At 43.5% G+C, this 25,404-nt stretch overlaps 2 protein-coding genes across 3 annotated transcripts in view; both read left to right on the forward strand.

The window, feature by feature from the left end:
* The window catches only part of PRKCI (protein kinase C iota), a 63,789-nt gene extending 61,534 nt beyond the window's left edge, over window positions 1-2,255 (forward strand). The window contains exon 18 of the mRNA XM_030216139.1: window positions 853-2,255. Coding sequence (XP_030071999.1) covers window positions 853-940 — 88 coding nt within the window. The 3' untranslated portion in view covers window positions 941-2,255. The remainder of the gene's footprint in view (window positions 1-852) is intronic.
* A 14,664-nt stretch (window positions 2,256-16,919) lies between these two features.
* The window catches only part of SKIL (SKI like proto-oncogene), a 51,711-nt gene continuing 43,226 nt past the window's right edge, over window positions 16,920-25,404 (forward strand). The window contains exons 1-2 of one of the 2 annotated variants that reach the window (XM_030216518.1): window positions 16,920-17,159; window positions 18,053-19,738. In XM_030216518.1, coding sequence (XP_030072378.1) covers window positions 18,632-19,738 — 1,107 coding nt within the window. In that variant the 5' untranslated portion in view covers window positions 16,920-17,159; window positions 18,053-18,631. The remainder of the gene's footprint in view (window positions 17,160-18,052; window positions 19,739-25,404) is intronic. The other variant, XM_030216517.1, reaches the window with a different exon arrangement.

The raw sequence follows: 25,404 nt of genomic DNA on the forward strand, positions 1-25,404 counted from the left end.
AGAATTTTGATCAAGTCTTGAAAAGGGAGAGGGAGATTATTCAGAGTACTGCAGGACAGGAAGGGAAGGTGAAAGGAAACTGGATAACTTCACATTTGGAAGTATTAAAGAAACAGTAAATGGTCCTGTAACCGTTGGGAAATGTGGGTAAGACAAACATTGAGAGAAGAGAAAGGCAGTGTTGTCAGGGATGTGGTAAAGTATCTGGATGTCATCTGCATAACACAAAGGTGTGCAGTCTTGTTCTTGAATGATTGTGAGCAGAGGAGCAAGAAAAACATTAAAAAGTGTGAGCAAAATCCCCAATGAGTGAGTTTGAAAGGTATGATTAGAGAGATAATTGGAGAGCCAGGAAAGTACAAGGCCGGAAATCCCCAGAGAACGAAGTCAGGAATGAGTAGTTGACAAGATCGAAAGCTGAAGAGAGGTCCTATGGCTTGTCTATCAGTGGATAAAAGATGAAGTTGACACCCCCCCTCCCACACACACACACAGTTATCAGAGGAATTCCTTTAAAGTTGGGGGTTTTTTTCTGTTTGTTTTTGTTTATTTTTTTAATAAAATCTTGTCATACTGATTGGGTGGATGGATATTATAAATGAGAAGTGGCTGCCTATTTAAAGACACATGAGCAATCACATATCTTCCCTGGGAGTCAGCTGTGCCTTTCGGAAATAAAATTATCACCTTAGCCTTTCTGTTAGAAGTGGGTCTCTCTATTTAGTCCCCCACCCACCAGCGGGCCCCTAAATCTTTTTTTTTTCCAAAGCCTAGCCTCACCGAGGAAAGTTAGTGCCCATATCAGACTTGCCTGTGTTGTTAATTTCTTTTTTTTTTTTCCTATTTTACCAGGGATATCGTAAAGAAGATAGATCAGTCGGAATTTGAAGGTTTTGAATATATCAACCCCCTCTTGATGTCAGCTGAAGAATGTGTCTGAGCTGCAACCTAAGAAGATATTTGTAGCTTGTATCATTGTACTTCTGCATGAATATTTGTACAGCCTGGATATGAACAAAAAAAAAAAAGAGACAAATGACTTCTCCATAATCTAGTTAGTTGACAAGATGTCTGGCTGCATGAACACATGGCATGGCTGCCGCCTAAGCATGCTGACTTGGAGGTCCATATGAAAACAGTCAGGTGTCTCCATATTGCCTGATTTCAGTTGTTGGATTTCCATGTGCAGCCTTTTCTACCATACTATAGCTGTTGGTACTTAGAGGCAGCTGCCATTGTATAATTGCTTCGTGCATTTCAGAGAGCATTAAAACAATGTTCTCTTAATTTATGTTCTTCCTGGCATGACAGATGTGGGATTTAAATTCCATTACCTATTTATTTACTTCTGTCTGAAGTAATAGTTGAAGATTCAGCATTGTCCTGTGGCGTTGGGAAGCAATGGCCCAATCCTTAGCGTTAGATCAGATGTTCATCCCCTGATTCAGGTGGACCAGGGCCTTCCATTAAGAGCTTTGATTCAAGACCATAAGAGGATGCTCGCATATGTGAAAAGCAGGTTTTTCTTTAGTAATAAGCAGCTGTGACTGAAGATTTTTTATTTCAATTATAAAACGTTGTTTTCAGAGATGCTAGAATAGTTTTATTTCCACCTAGCAAAATTGTGCACTGGGTGCAAAATACACAGGTAGTAAACCGTTTCCTCCTGTTGTATTCCTTTTTCCAAGCCAGTGAAAGAGGATGCAGCATTTTGTAAAAAGTGTGGTTATTCGGAAAGGGGACAGTGAATTAGACAGACATCCAGTTTTATTAGTCTACATACTGATATTCCTATAGAAGGTTCTGTTAAGATTTTAAGTCACTCATAAGCCCGGCAGTGATATAAATAAGAGAGAGAGAGAGAATATAAAGAGTATGCCAAGCCAGACGCGTCAGAATTTTAGCATAGTGAGTGGATTTGGTATATCCTGGACTGCCATGTGAAGCGGGGAATTGGGATATCCCATTCAGAGAACTCGCTAAATTATTCAAAATTAAAGAAAAAGTGTATATCGGATTAACCTTAGCAAAGTGCCAAATATTTTTACCTTTTTAAAGTTTGTTTTGATCCCTCTTTTTATTGTTTTGCCATGCAGATAGAATATTTAGAGTGGCATTCGCCTAAGAGTCCTGAAAAGTTTCAGCACTTGAAGATGTGAAAAATAAAGAAACGAGAACAGAGAGAGCCTACCTCCAACCCTACTACCCTCCTTTTTACATTTATTTTTAATGAAAAATATTATCTCAAGGGCATTTAAAGTAGACCGTATTTAAGTGGTTTGTTGATGATCACTCCAAAATAAGTCCATACAGTAAACATTTTTGTGCCTGTTTAGAATGGAACGCAACTTGGTGTTAGTAGAGGTGCTGATGAATTTTTCCTACAAATAATTTCTCATGTTCCTCGATAGTGATAACACATTGTAAAATAGGGATATAATTTCAGATCATTTCTAATGATCTGAATCTGTCATCTTATTTCCTTGTTTCTTTTGGAAATGCGGAAGCATATTTTCAAAGCACTTAGACCAAAGTTCCATAGTAACCTATGGAACTTTGTAAGTCTAAGCGCTTTGAAAATGAGCCTGTACGTATGTTGGGCCTCATGGTTTCAGGTTTTATTTCTCCAGGATGCCTTACCAAGATTGCTGGTTTTTTTTTTTTCCATTGTAAATCCTAAGGGCAAGACATAGCGCTATTTTGTTTTAAATGAATGAAAAAAAAAAGGATCATTTTTAGGTATCATTTGTATGCCATATAGCAATCCTCAATGTGTAAGTCTTAAATGAGAAATCCTAAAAGTATTTGACTGAACTTGGCATTCCTTGGGGTTGAAACATAGGAGCTGATTTAACCTTTGGCTCCAAGTGATTTGTATTTTTTAAAACACTAAGGGCCCTGTTTACTAAGGTTCGCTAACGCTAGAGCCACCCATATATTCCTATGGGTGTCTCTAGCGTTAGCATGCGCTAAAAACAGTAGCACGTCTATAGCGCGGCTTAGTAAACAGAGCCCTAATAGTCTATATTGTGGGTTTCAGATGAGAGAGTTCATACAAGTGGATTCATCAAGAGATATCCACTTCTTTTATGCAATTAGAAAAGATAAGGGGCATGGACACTTTATGAAAGTGTCTCTTCTGAGTGAGGAGAATCAGAAATTTTACACATGTTGATGTGTTTATATGCTGCTTAAGTTTAAAACTCTCATTCATAAATTGTATTTGTATTTGCTGTCTATTTTTACGTTATTGGGGGAATATTATAAAGTGATGTATGCATTTTATACAGGTATGGATTTTATTTTACACTTTTTACATTTTTTTTTCTGGGATATTGCTATTTTTAATGTGCTATGACAATGGTTTTATATTTTCTTACTTGCAAGGTAATTTTAAACACTCAACAGGGAAGTCAAAACACTGGCAGTGAAGTTGTAGTAGTGGGATATTTGTCCTCTGAACTGAATTTTGTGTACTGTTAGCATTTTACACCAATTATGATAGTACTAGGAAAAAATGCCCGTTTCTGAGCGGAATGAAACGGGCGCTAGCAAGGGGCCCCCTCCCTCCAAGCTACTTGCCTTGTTCGTTGTGGCGTTTCCGTTTCGGCCCTCGAGTGTCATAGCTCCGCCCTCGACGTCATGACGTTTTGACGCGAGGGCGGTGCAGACACTCCAGGGCACACCGGATATCTCGGGCGCCTCAACTTCCGTGGAGGCTTCAGAACGTTGGGGTTGCCTTTTATATAGAGAGATTGTGAACTCATATGAAAACAAAATGGACTGTTAGTGGGCTAGCTAGTACATAATGCCAGCATGTTTCCCTTTAAACAAAAAAAAAGAAAACACTATAATGTTGTGCAAAAGCTGTATTTTTGCATACATTTGACTTTTTCAGAATAAAAAAGGTCTTGTTTATAACAATTGTAGAAGTTGTGATTCTTCAGTTACTAAAACTCCATCCGCCTGATATTTTGTTCTATTTAACCGATCAGAACAGATGCTGACCGGTAAAATAGCGCTTAACCGGCTATCCACCGATATTCATTGGGGGATAACCGGCTATTTGCCGATTTGTGAAACCGGGTTTACCAGTCATATTTGACCGTGTCAAACCCTGGTATATCTTTGGCTGGTTTAAAGATAACCGGCTGTGTCTGAATATCGATATAGCCGGTTATCTTCTAACGGCCAGAAAAAACCCCCAGGATATTCATTGCTGGTCACCAGAAATGGCTCGGCATTGAATATCTGGCTTCAGCACTGACAACGGGAGACAGCCCAGCGGTCTGAATATCAGAGCCTGTGTGTTGATTATCCATTGAATTTGTATAATTTGCATTTTTTTAGTCAACTATAACAAACTTCTTTTGAGACTGACCTTATGATATTATTTTATTCTCTATTACTTTCTTAATAATTCCAAACGTTGTTTGCTTTTTTTGGCGGCTACCACACACTGAGCAGACGTTTTCAATGTATTATCCATGATGACACCTAATCTTTTTCCTTGGGTGACGCCTAATGTGGAACCTAGGATCATGTAGCTATAATGTGGGTTGTTATTTTCAAAGTGCATCACTTTCATCTGATATTTGGATTCCTGGTCTTCCAGACTCCCAGGGTCTTCCTGCAGTTTCTCATAGTCTGCATGTACTTTAACAACTTCGAATCTGCAAATTTGCTAAACGGTAAAGGGATCTGATGGTACTGTCTTTCTGTGGTACAAACAAAACAGTTAACATTTATTATAAGCAGGTACGATTTCTGTCTCTAGTGGCAATGAAGGGTTAAGTGACTTGCCTAGGGTCACAAGGAGCCACAGTGGGAATCAAACCCAGTTCCCCAGATTCTCAGCTTATTGCACTAACCATTACAATATTCTTTCACTCCTGCTTCAATGTATGTAAATTTGTCTCAAGCATATTCATTGTGGATAGCTTGAAAACCTCTCGCTCATTGAGCAACACTGTACTTGAACTCTTGTATCCATTAATATTTGTCTCTTCAAGTACTGTATTTAAATTAGACTCTCGTCCTCAAAACGTCATGTCTCAATCAGTTGCTCTGAGACATTGGAGGGTTTCATCATAGACAAGGAGCCGTGTAGCTAGGGTGTGCATGTAAACAAATTTATACCATGCCAGCAGGGGCCAGAGTTTCTATAAGGGGTAGCCAAATGTGTAATAGATCAGTAATGTATGGCTCAAATAAATTTTATCTGTATCACCTATAACAGTCAGTCGATGGGGACGGGCCCCTAAGCTTGTGCCTATGTTGCCCACTGGGTAATACAGCATTGATTCTTGTTACAATCATCTCTAAAATTATTGGCAAACATCACATGCTAGTCATTATATGCTGTGCTCAGAATTCTACCAGAACAGAGCAATTTTGTGTATACATTCACCGCCTTGGGTGAATCTCCTCATGGATGGTTAATAAATTCCAATAAATAAATTAAATGTCAGTCTCACTCAGTCTTTTGTTCTTTTAACCTTCTTAACCAGATTTGGCATTCAAAGGGATGAATTAGGCTTAGATAGCTTTAAAGATTAATGCCTTCAGACAAAACTATAAATGTTAGAAATTCCACCCAGTAACGTTTTTGGAATCCAATGGATTACAGGACCCGAGGCAACATGGTTTCGTTAGAGGCAGGTCTTGTCAGACAAATCTGATTAATTTCTTTTGACTGGGTGACCAGCGATTTGGATCAAGGAGAGCGCTAGAAGTGGTGCATTTAGATTTTAGCAAAGCCTTTGACACGGTTCCACATAGATGACAAATAAACTGAATGCCCTCGGTATAGGCCTTAAAGTTACTGACTGGGTTAGGAACTGATTGAGTGGAAGGCAACAGAGGGTAGTGGTAAATGGAGCTCATTCTGAGGAAAAGGATGTTACCCGTGGTGTGTGGCAAGGTTCAGATCTTGAGCCGGTTCTTTTTAACATTTTTGTAAGTGATATTGCTGAAGGGCTGTCAGGTAAGGTTTGCCTTTTTGCAGATACCAAAAGCTGCCATAGGGTAGACACCGCTGATGGTGTGGAAAACATGAGGAAAGACTTACCGAAGCTAGAGGAATGGTCTGGAATTTAGCAGCTTAGATTTAATGCTAAAAAAATACAGGGTCATGTATTTGGGCTGCAAAAACCCATGGGAACAGTACAATTTAGGAGTGGAAGAACTTTTTTTACACATGAAAGAGGAGTGGGACTTGAGTGTGATTTGTATGTGATGACCTTAAGGTGGCCAAATAGGTAGAAAAGGTGATGCTAGAAGGATGCTTGAGTGCATAGGGTCAGTAAGAAAAAGGATGTGATAAGGCCCCTGTATAAGACTTTGGTGAGACCTCATTTAGAATATTGTGTACAATTCTGGAAACTGCACCTTTAACAAGATATAAACAGGATGGATGTCTAGAGGGTGGCTACTAAAATGGTTTTTGGTCTTTGTTATAAAGCATATTGGGACAGACTTGTCAATATGTATACTTGGGAAGAAAAGTAAGAAAGATATGATAAGACATTTAAATATCTACGTGGCATAAGTGAATTCCTTCAAAAAGGCAGTTAATAAGTCCTAATAAATGCACAGAAGGCAAATCTCTTTCAATTGAAAGGAAGCTCTGGAACAAGGGGGTCATAAGAATAAGGTGAAAGGATAGATTCAGAAGTAACCTGAGGACATAACTTTGTCACTGAAAAGTTGGTGAATTTGTGGAAGGGCCTCCTGGTTGAAATGGTGGAGATGAAAACAGTATCTGAATTCAAGAGTGCTTGGGACCAAGTACATAGGATCTCTAAGGGAGTGATAGGGAGAGTGAATGGCATGGATGGGCAGACTGGATATGGCTGTATGGTCTTTATCTGCCTACATGTTTTTAATGGATCTAGACTAGCAGTCACAAACCATACAGTCTGAAATCCAATTTTTATCTTCTTTAGCTATCCAGCTCATTTTCGAAAGTGATCGCTGGCCATTTTCCGACATAAATCGGGAGATGGCCGGCGATCTCGGAAAAGCGGCCAAATCGGTATAATCGAAAGCCGCTTTTTTGGCAGCGTTGCCGGCCAAAGTTCAAAGGGGCGTGTCGGCGGCGAAGCGAAGGTGGGACATGGGCGGACATGGGTGTGGCTACCAGATGGCTGGCTTTCGGCGATAATGGGGAAAAAAAACGGCGATAAGCAGTATATCGCTGGGTTTACTTGGTCCTTTTATTTTCACGACCAAGCCTCAAAAAGGTGCCCCAACTCACCAGATGACCACTGGAGGGAATGGGGGATGACCTCCCCATACTCCCCCAGTGGTCACCAAACCCCTCCCATACTAAAAAAAATAAAACTAAAAACCTTTTTTGCCAGCCTCAAATGCTGTACCCACCTCCATGACAGCAGAATGTTTTGTATCCTCCGACAGCCTTTCCCTGGTTGTGATATGGCTCTCGGGTGAGTGTGACACCTTTTCTGTTAGGTGCCCTGCAGAGTCACATTAGCAATGCATTGTGGTGGGTGTAGGGTACTGGGCTCTACTCCCATGGTGCTTTTCCCCCCTGCTAACTGGGTCAGAGTGTGCCCTGTTTTGTTTCCGGTAGTCCATGAGGTAGTGGCCATTTTTGTAAGCCAGTTTTAGATCCCTTTCATGTGTTACCCACGTTAGAGAACGTTATTACCTTGAATGTGGCTGAAAGAGGGCATCTGACCTACTGCTAATCTCAGTACCAGGGAGACTCTTTGCCAGTGGGGCACAACCTCTGATCTGCAGTTAACTGTGAGTAAACGTGCTTATTCAAATAAAGGACTTTTTCAAATAGATTAGTCTTCAGGTGTCACCTAGTGTGCCAAGGTTATACAGCAGCAACAAGTCCTAGAGGCCTGTGTGTATGCAGGTCCCTGGAGCATGTTTAGTGGGTTCCGCAGTGCACTTAAGGCAGGCGGACCCAGGCCCATCCCCCCCCCCACCTGTAACGTGCTGGTAATGGAAGCCCTCCAAAACCCACTGTACCCACATGTAGTTGCCCCCTTCACCCCTAAGAGCTTTGGTAGTGTACATTTGTGGGTAGTGGGGTTTGGGGGCTCAGCACCCAAAGTAAGGGAGCTATGCATGTGGGAGGTTTTTCTGAAGTCCGCCGCACTGACCCCTAGGGTGCCCAGCTGGTGTCCTGGCATGTCAGGGGGACCAGTGCACTACAAATGCTGGCTCCTCCCACGACCAAATGCCATGGATTTCGCCGGGCTGGAGATGGCCAGCATTTTTTTCCCATTATCGCTGAAAAACCTTGCCATCTCAAACCTGGCAAACTCCAAGGCATTTGGCCGGGCTAAACTGTATTATCGAAAAAAAAAAATGGCTGACCATCTTTTTCGATAATATGGTTCCGGCCAGCTGTAGCGCCGCAGCCAACATAGATCGCCGGCGGCGTTCGATTATGCCCCTCCACGTACACCAAAGGATACCTCTTTCTAGAAGACTGTATCACAGTACATACACATTGAGTGTACAAAAAAAAAATCTAGCCCATTCAAACTTACTGGCAAGCAAAATATATTTCATTTGCTAGAGATATCAGGCTTTCCAAATTTGAATCATTTTTTTTTACTTGTACATGAAAATGTATATATGATCAATAGCACTGTATTAATGTAATTTTTAACTTACCCAACAGGGTTGATTTGGGCAAGCTAAGTATTAAATTTAGCCTTGGTGCCTGAATTCCTAGAAAGGTCTCCACCATGGAAAGAGGAACCTGTCTTGAAGACATCAAGTTTCACTCTAGAAGATGGTTTTATCTTGACCTCATTCTACAAGGAACGCAGTTTTGATTGTGTTGATTTCCGTTCAAACAGAAGCAATAATCTTTATGCAGCTACATGGAGTTCAGTGCATACATTTACCTTATAGCATAGTTTAGACATTGGCTCACACCATAATAATAAAGCTGGGCGGTCTGTCTTAAGAAGCCTGTTTAAAACGGGTGTAGCTACGGTGGCCCCGCAAATTTCATCCGGGCCTGTGGTTTGGCTGGCGGGGGTCACCAACCCCCACCAGCCAAAGCCTTTTTCAGTGCGGTCTCCGGTGCAGCTGCATTCGCTGCCTGCCCCAGGCTCTTCTTCTTGCTCCTCCTTTGCACGCTGACGCTCAGCGCACACATACCCTCTTTTCTTCCTTTGGAATTCAAAACCCTAGTTACATACAGGTTAGAAACTTTGCATTACACCTTGTGCTATTGGTCACGAGACTTTAAGTCAAGTGATGTGTTTTGTAAATAACTGGAGCCCTTTATATAAAATTGCATAAAGTGCTAACACGTGCAGCTTATTTTTCTGTTATTTTTTTTAGGAGGAGGCGGGGAATGGGTGTGAACATGTTATCCATCTAGTGTGTTTGCATTAGTATGCTTTAACTGGATAACATGGATGTAACATAGGAGCAGTAAGTGCCTCCTCAATAGGAGGCAATAAGTGCTTCTGTGTTAAAGTTTTTACAGGACTAGTGCGCTAATAGAAAAATTAGCACAGACCTGCAGAAATAAAAAGGAGAAAAAGCCCTATTTGTAGACAGTGTTAAAAATGGGCTTATAACACACTAAGCCCATGTGTTAACATGATAGGGCCTATCTATCGTGTGTACCCCTCAAGTTCCCTAAGGCTCTAATATTACCTATCGGGAGATGCATGTAACTCATAGGAAGAACAGCGATGATGGCAAGATTGCATGAAAAAGTAAAGATAAAGGCTTTTTTGTTAAACAAGTTCCAGCAGGATGACTGCAGCCCAGCAAAGGTTGAGGCTGCCTTGGAATTTTGACTCCAACAGAAGGAGGGGAAAGGTCATTGGAGTAGTGGCTAAGAGAGTGCCACCTCACCTCATTGAGAATATGAAACCATTTGGACTTGAGCGAAAGCAGGAGATTAAACCCTTTGGTAACATATTTTAGAACATTAATTTACCTACCTAGCATATAAAGCAGTTTTCTCTTTGTCTTCTCCTATACTAGTAAAGAAAGGTAACTGGCTGTTGTGGAGGAGGCAACGGGCGTTGGCACAGTGGGACGACAGCCCATTGTGTACATGCCACTGTGAGGCACACAGCCAGCCAAAAACCTGCCATTAAAAACAAACTCCAAACTGAAGTTTAATGAATAAATTACAAGCGGTCATTTTTGATGAGTGTCTAAGTGAATATGTATTATGATAGAGACAATGTTGGTTAATGGTCTGTTGCTTTTGTGATTGACTGCTTCATCTCAACATTTATTTCCATTTATACTGCAGCAGGAAATTATCTAGGGGTACTATTGATATTTACTGTCAGCTGTCATTAACGGTCTCCTGTTTTTCTCATCAACCTTTTGGCAGCATTTACTTTCATGTTGAAAATATTGATCTTATCTGATTCCCTAAAGGGATGTAACGGTAAGAACATAAGCGAAGCCGTTCTGGGTCAGACCAATGATCCATCCAGCCCAGCTACCAATCCCAGGGCAAAAGGTGGCTTCTCCATGTCTATCTCAATAGCAGACTATGGACTTTTCCTCCAGAACTTGTCAAACCTTTTTTAAACCCAGATATGCTAACTGCTGTTCCCACATTCTCTGGCAAAAAGTTCAGAGCTTAACTGTTTGTTGAGTGAAAAATATTTCCTTCTATTTGTTTTTAAAATATTTCCATGTAACTTCATTGAGTGTCCCCTAGCCTTTGTACTTTTTGAAAGAGTAAAAAATTGATTCACTTTTATTCATTCTACACTACTCAGGATTTTGTAGAAACTCAGCTGTTTCTTTTCTAAGCTGAAGAGCCCTAACCTCTTTAGCCTTTCCTCATATGAGAGGGGTTCCATCCCCTTTATCATTTAGGTCGTTCTTTGAACCTTTTCTAATTCCACTATATCATTTTTGAGATACAGCAGAATTTAACACAATACTCAAGCTGAGATTGCAACATGGAGCGATACAGATGTATTATAATATTCTTGGTAACATTTACCATCCCTTTCCTAATAATGCTGCTGCACACTGGGCAGATTTCAGTGTATGGTCTACAATGACACCTAGATCTTTTTCTTGGGTCCTGATGATTCCCAAGGTGGACCCTAGCATCAGGTAACTATCATTTGGATTATTCTTCCCAATGTGCATCACTTTGCATTCGTCCACATTAAATTTTATCTGCCATTTGGATTCTCATGCTTCCAATTTCTTAAGGTCTTCCTGCAATTTTTTGTAGTCCACATGTGTTTTAACAACTTTGAATGGTTTTGTGTCATTCCAATGTCCAGATCATTTATAAATATGATAAATAGCACCGGTCCCAGTACAGATCTTTGTGGCACTCCACTATTCCTCCATTGAGAAAAAATAGCCATTTCAAACTATCCTCTGTTTTCTGTGCAACAACCAATTCCTAATCCACATACATAAGTATTGCCATAGTGGGAAAGACTAAAGGTCCATCAAGCCCAGCATCCTGTTTCCACAACAGAACATTGCCTCATATCCCATAATGCTTTAATTTTCTTAGGAGTCTCTCATGATGAACTTTGTCAAAAGCTTTCTGAAAATACAGACACACTATATCAACTGGTTCACCTTTATTGACATGTTTATTCACACCTTCAAAGAAATGAAGCAGATTGATGAGGGAAGACTTCCCTTGCCTGAATCCATGCTAATACTATACCATTAAACCATGTTTGTCTATGTGTTCTATGATTTTATTTTTCCACTTTTTTTCCCAGCACTGAAGTCAGCCTTACTGGTCTATAATTTCCCAGATCACCCCTGGAAACCTTTACCACAGGTGGTAAAAGGGCCGGTCTCACTTTCCTGCCAGAAATGGCCAGGCGGCAAGTAAAGTAGTTGTGTGGCCATTTCGGGGGGGGGGGGGGGGGGGGGGCCTTACCGCCACCCATTGAGGTGGCAGTAAGGGCTCCCGCGGTAACTGGGAAGCTTGCGGCACTGCCCGATTACCACCGGGTACTATCCAGTGCTACAAATTTTCATAGCGCCGGAAATGATGGCATGGTAGGGGTGGGAAGTACCACTGGGCTGCAGCAGTAGCCCAGCGGTACTTCCTAAATAGCAAGCGGTAAGCCCATGTTGGGCTTATCACCGCTTAGTAAAAAGAGCCCTACATCGTCCATTTCCTTGGGCCCAATGCTGGGTATATTCTTGCAATAGTACAACTCTTGTTTATGCCCCCCCCCCCCCCCCCCATGGCAAACCAGTCATTTTATCATGCCAAGAAAACTGAGGGAGTCCCTCATTGTGTGGTTACCAACAGTTTAGCTAACTCGAGTACATCAGGATGTACTGGATTCTATGATCTGTGACCTCTAACTTGGGCACTCTCTCTCTCTCTCTGCAGTATTGCAATGAGCTGGAATATCTAATTAATGTTAACTCTACAACGTTTGAAGCCTCTAACATGAGGCTGCCAACTGGATCCAGATTGGCAGGACAGGGTTGATCCAGTCTTGGGTTTACCCCGTTGCATGCAGGAAATTGTGGTTCTGATTTCCCTATTACATTTCCTAAGAAAAGCAAAACTACAAGACCCAGCATGCACTGGGGTAAAAATCCAGCCTTGATCAACTCTGTCCTGTGAATCTGGATCCAGTTAGCAGCCTTACTCTAAAGGAAATCATGCTATGTAAGCAGGGATGTGAGGACATGGGCAGAGACTCATTTGCATAAGTCTGTAGAGGCTAAAATATGGGGCTATAAGTGATTCCCTGGTAGGGACAGCCCTGGTTGTGACACCCACTAGCAAGTCTACTCAGGAGCAGCCTCTACATTCTAGAATTCACTCACAAAGTAGGCATAAATTTGGGTATGCAAGTTAATCTGGGGGATAGTGGGCATTGCCCCTGCTGCCCTGCCCAAGTCTTACCTAGTTCCACAGAAATCTTATTAAGACGTGTTTTACACACACAGATCTTCAACCTTGTTATTCCTTTCTGTACAATGTCCTGAAAATCCACTATTTCCTTGCTGAACATAATACCAAAACCCTTATCCGCTCTGGTCCTCTCCTGCTTGGAGCACTGTAATCTGCTCCTCACAGGTCTGCAGTGGCGTACCGAGGGCAGGGCGGTCCGTCCCAGGTGCACGCTGCTGGAGGGGTGCAGCTGTCAGCTCCGCCGGTTCCTTGTGCTGTTACTTCCTGTTCTGGGGCTGAGGGAGCAGGGAATTGGCGAAGCCAACAGCTGCACGGCTGTTCCCAGCACCCTAGCAGGTAAGAATGCACCGGGGGGGGGGGGGGGGGGGGCTTGGAGGGGATACGCCGGGGGGACGGTGATGTGCCGGGGGGGGGGGGGGGGGGGTGCGCAGCGGCGATCTGCTCCGGGTGGCAGCTGACCAAGGAACGCCACTGCAGGTCTGCCACTGAATTGTCTTTATTCACTACAGTTGTATCCAAAATGTAGTCTGGGCAGTTGCCTAGGACAGCAGTTTCTTTGGGGCAGCTGCAGCCAAATCAAAATAATAGACCCTAAGAGTTACACTAACTCAAAGAGCTACCCTTTTTTATAGGAGGTATGGGTGAAGATTATTAAGTTTAATTATCAAAGTCTTGGGGGAGGGGGTCCGCTGCAGACTTACATACGGATGATCAGAAGCCAATGCCGGCACTAGAGGCTGTTAGCGCCGGCGTTTGCTACCGCCCCATGATCAGAGTCCCCGAGAATGTGAAACCGCGCGCGAGGGCTCTGAATGCAACTAGCATGCAAAACAGGGCTAAACCTATTCATCCCCAATGATCAGCGACCAGCGCACCAAAGATTGGGTTGCTGGCCACGGCAAACCCTACGCCAGCTCCGAGCTAGTGTTAGGGTTTGCAGACCATTGGGGGCTACCTCCCTCTCAAGGTAGGGTGTGGTGGGGGTAGGGGATTGACACTGGACCACCAGAGACCCCTTGTTAATGTTAGGGGGGGGGGGCTAGATACCCACTGGATCTCTAGCCCTCCCTGAACTGTGTCGGGGGGACCGGAGGTCTGGCAGACCTCCAGTCCCCCTGTTGCTGGGCGGGGTCTGTCACCCACTGGGCCACCTACTACTACTATTTAGCATTTCTATAGCGCTACAAGGCATACGCAGCGCTGCACAAACATAGAAGAAAGACAGTCCCTGCTCAAAGAGCTTACAATCTAATAGACAAAAAATAAATAAAGTAAGCAAATCAAATCAATTAATGTGAACGGGAAGGAAGAGAGGAGGGTAGGTGGAGGCGAGTGGTTACAAGTCAAAAGCAATGTTAAAGAGGTGGGCTTTCAGTCTAGATTTAAAGGTGGCCAAGGATGGGGCAAGACGTAGGGGCTCAGGAAGTTTATTCCAGGCGTAGGGTGCAGCGAGACAGAAGGCGCGAAGTCTGGAGTTGGCAGTAGTGGAGAAGGGAACAGATAAGAAGGATTTATCCATGGAGCTGAGTGCATGGGAAGGGGTGTAGGGAAGGACGAGTGTGGAGAGATACTGGGGAGCAGCAGAGTGAATACATTTAAGGACGAGTGTGGAGAGATACTGGGGAGCAGCAGAGTGAATACATTTATAGGTTAGTAGAAGAAGTTTGAACAGGATGCGAAAATGGATAGGGAGCCAGTGAAGGGTCTTGAGGAGAGGGGTAGTATGAGTAAAGCGACCCTGGCGGAAGATGAGACGGGCAGCAGAGTTTTGAACGGACTGGAGAGAGGAGAGGTGACTAAGTGGGAGGCCAGCAAGAAGCAGATTGCAGTAGTCTAAACGAGAGGTGACAAGGGTGTGGATGAGGGTTTTGGTAGAGTGCCGGAAAGAAAGGGGCGGATTTTACGGATGTTGTAAAGAAAGAAACGACAGGTCTTGGCGGTCTGCTGGATATGAGCAGAGAAGGAGAGAGAAGAGTCAAAGATGACCCCAAGGTTTCGAGCTGAGGAGACAGGGAGAATGAGAGAGCTATCAACAGAAATAGAAAACGGGGGGAGCGGGGAGGTGGGTTTGGGGGGGAAAATGAGAAGCTCGGTTTTGGTTGAGGATCTCCAGCCCTCCTTGAACCTGGGGGGGGGAGGTCATCAGGGGGACCGGAGGTCCTCCAGCCCCCATTTTACTTTGCTCGGGGCAGGGGTAGTTGAGGTCTGGTGGTCCCATGGACCTCCAGCCCCTGTGTTTGAGAGGTCTGGGCTTTTGACAGCCCAGACCTGTCAAACAAGTGTGGGAGGATTGTGCTGAGCGCATGCTCAGGCACAATTCTCCCGCACTTCTACCCCATGACCAGAGATAATTGCCTGCTTAAATTTGCATGTCATTATCTCTGATCATAGGTCTAATAACACCCCATGCTGTTCCAGCGCTATTTTAGAGCACTGTTTGGAACAGGGGGGGGGGGCGCCTTTTGATCATCTGCCTGTTAGGGTCTGAAAGTTAACGGGGGAGAGAAGTAGGACTGAAGATTAGCCTAGGGTGCCCATAAACCCTCCACCGGTTCTGACTGCTTTAGTTAAGGGAAATGGGACTTGATATACCGTCTTTTCAATGGTATTTTGCAACTACACAGGTACTTATTTTTACCAGGGGCAATGGAGGGTTAAGTGACTTGCTCAGAGTCACAAGGAGCTGCAGTGGGAGTCGAACCCAGTTGCGTAAAAACCCTCTAACCATCCTGTTTGCTTCCAAAACATAAAAATTAATGAGTATTTCACATTGAGAACTACTTTCCCTTCAGGCCCTCATGCCTAAGCAGTGTGCAAAGAAAGCGTCTGACAGTGTTGTGTCTGCAGATGTGAGAGCTCCTGAATGACTGGCAGGGTGTAGAAGCGAGCGTGAGAACAAGCGAGACAGAGTGGGCGTGAAAGACACAGAAAAGCAATCGTCCGGAAGTGAGGGGGAAGAAGGAGCCGAGAAAAGGGACGCTGAAAAACAGGGGACAAAAAAGTGAAACGTGAATCCACAGGAGGACGTGCGCCTGGGTGAATCCACAGCGCCTAACCCACCTGCAAGAAATCCGAATTAAATAAACGCAATATCATATCATTTCCTGCCCCCTCCCCACAAAGACACAGTGCTGCGAATTAGCCCTGAATCAAGAGGCACCAACTTTCAAAAACTGATGAGTGGGGGTACTAAATGCAATTCCAGTTACTCCGGAGTCTGCTATTTTTTTTTTTTTTTGGGGGGGGGGGGCTTGCGCCTATGACCTACATCGGGAATGAGTGATATCTATTAAGTTATGAAAAATAACCAATAAATGCAACGGGATTACAGGAAACACATCCGGCCCGCAGAAGTTTAACTCGGAGGTGCTGTGTTAAGCAAACTCCTCCGTGATCGGGATATAACCGATTGCAGAACTTTAATCCAGGCCCCGGGACCCCTGTTTACGTAGCATTTCTCAAAATGTGCCGTGCTAGTCCACTCTTAAAGGTTATCAATAGAAATAAAACATGGAAAAGAAATAAGATAACTTAATACATGTCCAATAAAAAAAGGTATCACCTTATTTTCTTTTTGTTTGATTTCTATTGATCACCATGATCAAAATGTGCCCAAAACCGTTCTAGAAAAAAGAAGTCAGGCGGAGAGGACTTGACCGCAAATGCACTCACTCGCCTCGTTGCAATCTGTTAGTCTCGTCTCGGTGACTGATTTCCTAGAAAAGTCCCACCCATGGGTGCCACTTTGTTGTGTCGGTCGAGAGAGACTCCGGGATCCCCCTCCCCCAGCACAATATTCATTGCAACCACCCCTCCCTCCTCTCCACTAATACGTAAGCGATCTGTGCAGAGGAAAGGGCACGAGGGTCTCTCGAGGCAGCAGCGCCTCCCTCCCCCTCCCACAGACAGACACTTTGCTCAGCACTGACTCATCCACGACAACACAGACACCACGCGGCCCTTGCTGGCCGCCGCCGCGTGATGCGTCATCGCTCTCTGTGTAGCTGCAGTGACGTACGGGGTTTGTGCGCTCCGCGGACGTCAGAGACTTCTGCGTTGTGTTGTGTGGTGTCTGTCGCGGGAGCGCTGCTGCGGGTCTGAGGAGGACGGGCGGAAATCGGTCGGGGGGTGAAGGAAAGCGGCGCGAGACAGAGAGTCCGAAGGAAGCGACGGGCGGCGAGGATGTGTCGGCTGAACCTCGGAGTCCACGTCCGAGGCCTGGCGGCGCCCGGAGCAAAGAAAACCCCGCAAGTAAACGCAGGTTCATCCTCCTGTCCGTGTGCGGGGTGGGGGGAGGGGTCGCCGCCGCCTTCGTTATTTTTTTTTTCTTCTTCTTCATCGGGCTGCAGCGAGGTCCCTGCTGGGAGGGGGAGGGGGGAGGATTAGGGTTCGAGCTCCGGTGGGGGAGGGGGAGGGGGAGGGGTATATCCCAGGTAATGCAGAAAGGGGCTCCCAGTGGGGAGGAGAGGAGTTGGAGGGGGTCGCTCGTGCTATACAGACACCCCCTCCCCCAGCAGTAGGGAGGAGACCCAGCACCAGATCTGCAGGGAGAGAGAGGACTTGGTTGGCATCAGGATCTTCCACCCCTAGCAACAGGGAGGAAACAAGTGGCCACAGCCTTGCTACCAAGAGTACCTACCAGCTCTGCCCCCCCCCCCCCCCCCCACAAAAGCAGGGAAAGGACCCAGCACCGGACCCTGCTATTCCAGCAGTAGGGGAGGGAACCAATATTGTGTTTCTTGTTACTGCCAACAACAGCAGTGTGAAAACACTAGAGGTTCCAACCTAGCAGCAGGGTGAGGGATTAGCACTGGGATCCCCAGCACCGACAGCAAGAAGGGGAGCCGGAAGTGGGCTCAGAGCTAGTGAAGGATGGGGAGGGGGGAATCGGCAAAAGAACCATGAAGAAACTAATATCTGGCAGGAACCATGCAGGAAACCTTATATTAGCAAAGAATGTGGTGCCCGCTCACTGTAATCCTGGCCAAGAGTAGGGGTGCGAGAGAGGCTGGTATGCTGGTGTAGAATCATTATTGTAATATTGTAAAGTTAGACTTAAAGCATGCAAAACCTGATTAGCTGTTCAGTTTTTAATAAGTACAGTTGAGCTATTTCTGCTTGAACATGCTGAATAATACTCACTGTTTTTTCCAGGTTAATTGATGGCAGAAAGGAGTTGCACCTTCCACACTGAAGAATGGATGTTACAGATGGACGGCTGTCTGTATAGGTTGGATTGAAAGAGAGAAGATCCCAGACATGTCAGATCAAATTATTTTCACTGCTTGTTAAAGTTATACATTTTTTTTTCCTGATGGTGACGTTTCTTGGCATTGAACAGGGAATGACCATGATATATTCCAGCAGCACTTTTAGATATATGTTTACATCCGAATGTACACTCAGATTTCAGAATTTGTCTGGTCTTTGGAACTGAAGAAACATTGCCCTGAATTACACAGCACCAACTTGACTTTTCAGACTGCTGAAAGAGCAAATAAACCAGTACTTATTTAACTAAGGTACATATATAGCCACTTTTGCATTGAGTTGTTAGCAATCAAAATCAAGAACAGACACAGGAAAAATATTTGATTAAGATATGAGTCTATAAAAGGATACTATAACCAGTGAAAATAGGAGAGATTGTATTAACTAAAAAGTAAACATAGATTTCTATTTACAAAAAAACATAACTGGACAATTACTACTGTAAAGTGTTGTAGCCTAGCCATGGATAGTATACCAACAAAGGTACCGTTGGGTCAGGGTACAAAGAAAAAGCTGAGAGGGGATCACGATGGTAGTCCCCCGGTAAAAAAAGTTGTGACGGAAATGGACATGAATGGAAAGGTACAACTGGGGAAGAATAAATTGTTAACAATTAAGAAGGAAATCTTAGAGGATTGTGAAGAGACATCAGTCCTGATGGATGGGGAAGCTGCTAAACCTAACAATGCTTTGGTAGTGGAACCTTCCAATTTAAATCCTGAGTTGAAGCACACATTGGCACAGTTTCACTTAAGCAGTCAGAGCTCATTAGGAGGACCAGCAGCATTTTCAGCTCGTTGCTCCCAAGACAGCACATCACCTACTGTGTTTTTGCCTCTTCCGTCACCTCAGATACTTTCAGCTCCATTACTTATTCCCTCAGACAGTTCTACGGAGCTCACTCAGACTCTGCTGGAAGGGGAATCTATTTCATGTTTTTTGGTTGGAGGGGAAAATAGACTGTGTCTTCCTCAAGTCTTAAATTCTGTGCTTCGGGACTTTTCCCTTCAGCAAATTAACATAGTGTGTGATGAACTGTATATTTACTGTTCAAGGTGTACTTTGGATCAGCTTCACATCCTTAAAGTCTTGGGAATCCTTCCATTCAATGCCCCATCCTGTGGATTAATCACATTGACTGATGCTCAGAGGCTATGCAATGCTTTATTACGTCCACACACTTACCCTCAAAATGGCAGCCTGCTTCCTGCTAAAAACTCATTGGCTCAACTGAGGGAAACTGATAGCGCCTTTGAAGTAGAGCATGAATGTTTGGGCAAGTGCCAGGGCTTGTTTGCACCACAGTTCTACACCCAACCTGATGCGCCATGCATCCAGTGTTTGGAGTGCTATGGAATGTTTTCACCTCAGACGTTTGTAATGCACTCGCATCGATCACCTGACAAAAGGACCTGCCACTGGGGCTTTGAATCTGCCAAATGGCATTGCTACCTTCACTTGAGCCCCAAGTATCTCGAAATGCCTGAGGAGAAAAAACTGAAGTGTCGTCTTGAGGAAATGAAGGAGAAGTATAGTATGAAAAATCATCATAGAAGAACACATGCTAAAGTAAGTCCATGTTTTTTTTTTGTTGCAAAAAGAGCTGTAATGCAATATGAGTTGAAATGATTTTAAAGTTTCGATATGCTCAGGTGGATAATCAAAATTGATTTTGTAAATGCTGTGCCTCTTAGGAGAGTGTAACTATTTTTTTTTTCTTTCAATGAAACACACATCTCAGATATTTGGCAGGCGTATGACTTGTAAAGCTGGTGACATTTTGCGTTACTGTTATATAAAACTGACTACCAGTGTGAAAATAAATCTAGAAAAGTCAGAACGTGGATTCAGTAAAGTAGCTGAAGTCAGAGATTCATGCCATGGAGACTTGCTGAAGTTGTGAAGGTGGGTAAAGGTTTTTAGAATAGTGAGAACAGTACAATTTGAAATTTTGTCTGTGGTTTATAAAGAGAATTATCCAGACTGCCTTTGCTTATTTGATCAAACGTACGTTATTAACCTTGCAGAATTCTGAGGTCCCAAGGATTTGTTGATTAGCTGTTCGTTGGGTTTAGCAAAATTAGGCAATATTCATGGTGTGCTGTGCTGTGCTTATGTTGTAGAACTAGCTTCCTTTAGAGAGTGCTTCTTGAAAAGGCCTGTTTGTCATTCAGGAAGAAAAATGAAATAATTATTTATATTTGAGACCCACAGTGTTTGAGGATATGGGATTATGCAATTTCGGCGTCTTTAATTGGGGTTGTCTCCTTCATCATTGGTCTAAAAAAGCTCGTGATGTGAATTTTATATCTCGTTATTGACAACTTTATTTAAATTTTATCCTTTCATTTAAAACACACAAAATTTTTTGAAACTTTCTGTCCACACTCTTATTGGTGTTCACATGACAACACACAATTTTGCAGCACAACAGTCATGAAAATAATTTCTTAATTCATGATAATTCAGTTTTCACTCTGGTAGAGCACTAAAAAAGTCGACCAACGATGAAGGAGACAATCTCAGTTAAAGACGCTGAAATTGCGTCTTTTTCCTTGTGTTTTAACTTCAAAAAAAAATTTTTTTGTTACATCTGTACCCCGCACTTTCCCAGTCATAGCAGGTTCAATGCGGCTTACATATTATATACAGGTACTTATTTGTACCTGGGGCAATGGAGGGTTAAATGACTTGCCCAGAGTCACAAGGAGCTGCCTGTGCCTGCAGTGGGAATTTAACCCAGTTCCCCAGTACTAAAGTCCACCACACTAGGCCACTCCTCCACTTCATTTCATCATGACCATACATATTTGTAAATTTATATTGGGCTCTTCTCCATTTGATGTTTGTTTGATTTTGTTTAGAGTCTCACTTTGGTTTTCCCACGATTATCAGTACCGTGTATTAATGTTGCCATTAGCGTGCAGTCATTTTTAAAAATGACCTTGTAAGCATTTACCGCCACCCATTTTGTAGGTGGTAAGTGAACACTGTATCCCTGCGCTAACCAGTTAGTGTGCGGTAATGTAGATGCGCTAAGTGGTTAGCACAGGAATGTCCACTTTTTGCCCTTAAAACCACAAAACCAAAAACTTAATACTAATGATATGGCCTAATAGCGCCAAGCTAGTAAAAGCACACGTGAATATAGTTGTTTGTTTAAAAATATAGCATAAACACATATAACCACATGCTCCTAATCAAAACCAATTGTTTGAAAGAGAGCCCTCAGAACAAACCACCACTGTTAAGGCAATGTCATTTGTTTTTTGCCTGGTGGTATAGCACATCTTTCATAAGTCTGTCTCTTATGTGTACGTGCTATTGCCACAGTACAAAAGTGCTAACAAAATAATGAACAGTGCTCATAAAAAGACTCTTTTTTGATTGATTCTGTCTTTCTTTCTTTTTTCTTTTTACTTGCTGTAGTGGAGCACCTCCATTCAACTCCCAGTCTCACAAATATAAGTCCATAAGGCTTCCCCTAGTCACACCCGACACCGTGGGTTTCAACGATTTGTCCCTCAAAAAAATTTTTTTAGCATGCAGTTAGCGCACACATTTCAAGTTACCACAAGACACCTGAGTGCATTCCACGTTGGAGCCCAAAGCAGCTTAGTAGAAAGGACCCCCTTGATAATTTTAATGGAATCTGTTTTGTGCCTTTCTGTGGAATGCGGAATATCAAGTAGAATAAAATGAATACATAGGTAGACTGGATGGTTAGTGTGGTCTTTATCTGTGAAGTGCTTCTAAGGCTGGCTGACGCAAAACGTTGAAGGCACTTTTGAGTGGATTTTCTTATGGCTTCTAATATTCCTAACAGTGAATGATGCTTTCACCTAAAGCCCTGACTGTTTTTCTTCACTTTCCATTGTATATAAAATGACTGTATTATGCTGTTCTTGACATGTTGTTTGGTACTAATTTCTAAAAATGAATAAGCGTTGAAATGCATGTCAGTGTAATTAAAATGTTGTGTGTTCATTGTATTTTAGAAAAAATAAACTATAATAAAATTGAAATCCCGACAGATCTAACCACAAAGATAGCCTGTATATACTTTTAACTAGGACCCTTACACATTTAGATCAGTCAGGAGAAAGGAAATAGTTTACTTACCTCCCTGTTTACTAAGCCACGCCAGCGGCTGTCGGTGCGGAAATGCCGATACAGCCCGTTCACTTTGAATGGGCTGTGTTGGCGTTGTTGCACGGCTTAGTAAACACGGGGTTTAGTGTGTTTGCTCAGGATTTGGTTTTAAAGTAGAGATCACTGATTATGATAAAATATTCGTAACTTCAATGACTGGGGCAGTTCTTAAAGCCTTGTGGAATATTTATTAATTTTATTAGGATGTATTTACTGCCTTTTTGAAGGAATTCACTGAAGCCAGTGTACATCAAGAACAGCTCAAACATAAGCAATAGACAATTACAGCAGTAAAAATATTCAAACAATACAATGTATGGCAATCAACACAATACACAATAAAACATTTTTAATAGACAGCATAGGGTGTAAGCAAAGATGGAACATATAGATAGAAAATAAGGGAGTAATTTAAAGAAAATTGTAAATGAGGTCAGAAAAGTGTTTGGAATATAACACATGATTGTCCTAGTCAAAAAAAGTGTTCCTGCCCTCATTTTTTCCTTTGGTAAGCGGGTATCTTTATTGATTAGAATCTGAACTAACAGCAGCGTATTTCATAGCTGCCTCCTGTAAGAGCAGTGGGCTGGGTTCAAATTCCTGTTGATTCTCCCCGTGACTTGGGGCAAATCCCTAACCCTCCATCGCTTCAAGTACAGACAAATGATAAGCCCTCTAGAGCTGGGGAAATAACCTTGTGTACCTGCATATAAGTCAGCCTTGAACTACTACTGAAAAGGCATGAGCTAAATTCTTAAATCTGTTCACCTGTAGCTATTCGCTAAAAGGATAGTGGGAGACTTGCACAGAATTTCTTCAAAGACGGTAGTAACCAAGGCAGAGAATTCAAGCATGCCTAGAAAAAAAACTGCAAAAGTTCATGAGAAGAGGATAGACAACAATTAAACTGGGGCGACTGGGTGGCTCAAAATGTTCCTAATATAGCGGTTTTCAAACTGTGGGTCAGGGTTTCCAAATAGGGTGACGACATTAGTAGATTGGGGGGGGGGGGGGAGTCACAGAAAGAGAGCTGCTGCTCCCATTGCCTCTGGACTGACCAATCAGCACATGGTGCACTAGACCTTGAATGTTCACTGAGTACTGGGATCTATGAGCACACACTGGCACACCTTCATGCTCTGAATACGTAGGGAGAGGAGGAAGTAGATGACAGTGTCTGCCATTTTGTACTCATTGTCGTCTGGGATCACATTGGTTAAAAGTTTGAGAATTGCTGGTTTTAATAATTGAGACCTTGAATGTACCATTCCTCATTTTCATTCACTGCAGCATGTTTCAGAAGGTATTGAAGGACTGGCCCCCTTGTAAGCCAAATCGTTCTGAACGGATGGAGTCCATTGCTGCTCACAAAATCCACCATCCACAATAAAAAGGTTTCTGAGGCTTAGAGCATGACTAAAAATAGAATGAACTCTTGCACTTTTGAGACAGGATTTCCAGTAGAAGCTACCGGTCAATGTGTTGACTTTGTTGAAAATTTGAGGGTGGTCTCCTAAAGCAGTATACTATGTTTTTGTTTTGTCTTCACTGAAGAGCTTTCACATCACTGTTTAGTAAGTGGGATTTGTGATAAGATCTGTACATGCAACTGGCAAGGGGATGTGACTATTAATCAGTCATGGTTGGTTTGGTTTCTCATTTTGCTTTCTTAAGCTTTCCATTGGGAACTGAGTGGATGGACTGGTATGTCAGTTTGGAGAATCAAATGTGGTAAATTGTATTTGAAAACACCTCATAATTTTGTCACTGGCAGTTGATATTTGAAGAGGTCTCAAAATCCATTTGTTCTTTCTGGTTTAATACATTGTTTGGTTTTATTTTTTCTTCATTGCCTGAATTAGTGTATACACTCTGAAGGTCATTATTCATTAACATAAAACAAATTTGACTTTTTTTGTTATGTTTTATATAATAGGCTGCTTTCACAGCATTTGCTAGGTGTTGATGCTTGAAAAAACAATCGCTACCATTTTGAAACTTGTTATACAAGGATTTGTCATTCGTTATCAACTAAGAATTGTTAACAGATTTAGAAGCCTGGAGGATGTGGTCGAAGCCTGATGCCATCCTTTATGGTCAGCGTATCAGGAAAATTAGACTTGGCCAGTCGGATTTGGAATTACTCAGTGCATAAAAGCTTTTCTCTATGGGAACTATTCTTTTAACTCCTGCAATGGATTGAACCTGACCTGAATGATAGATTGGCAGAGCGTAAGACATGTATGTTGCATTCTCATGTCTGCGCACATGAATACCAAGTTCATTATTAACTAGTATAAAAGGCCCGTTTCGGTAGGCAATGATATGGGCGCTAGCAAGGTAATGCCCCCCCTGTAGCCACCCAACTGGTCTCAGGGCCCCCTCCCCACCAACCCTCCTCTGCCCCTGCAGCCACGCATGTGCAGCAGCCCTCCTGTCTCCCCTGCAGCCACCCATGTCCAGCGACTCTCCTCTCCCCCCTCGGCGTATCACTCAAGCCCCTACCCCCCCCCCCCCACGGGCACATCAACCCCTCGCCACCCGCAGCCGTCAATACTAACGCTGTCCGGCTGCTGCTGCGTCTCCTGTTGAGCAGCAGCGGTCGGTACAAAAAGAAAAAAGCCAAAAAAAGATTTTAAACCTGAAACACGGCTCCGTAGCAGCCATCTGGCATTGGTTGTCATCTCTGCAGCCGCTCCTCCTCTCCCCTCTGACGTCGCTGTGCTCCTCTGGGGTCTTCCTGCAGGGGCAGTGACGTGGAGGGGAGAGGAGGAGCAGCTGCAGTGACGACAGCCAATGCCAGATGGCTGTCTACGGAGCCGCGTTTCAGGTTAAAAATCTTTTTTTGGCTTTTTTCGTTTTGTACCGGCCGCTGCTGCTCCACAGGAGAAGCAGCAGCGGCGGCCGGACAGCGTTAGTATTGACGGCTGCGGGTGGCGAGGGAGTTGATGTGCCCGAGGGGGGGGGGGTAGGGGCTTGGGTGCTGTGCCAGGGCGGAGGGGCTTGGGTGTTGCGCCGAGGAGGGGGCACTGACAGCTGTTTCCCAGGCAGGGGGAGGAGTAGGGAAACATGCTCCACGTGTT

The sequence above is a fragment of the Microcaecilia unicolor genome, chromosome 10, assembly GCF_901765095.1.
Source record: "Microcaecilia unicolor chromosome 10, aMicUni1.1, whole genome shotgun sequence".
Classification (NCBI taxonomy): Eukaryota; Metazoa; Chordata; class Amphibia; order Gymnophiona; family Siphonopidae; genus Microcaecilia; species Microcaecilia unicolor.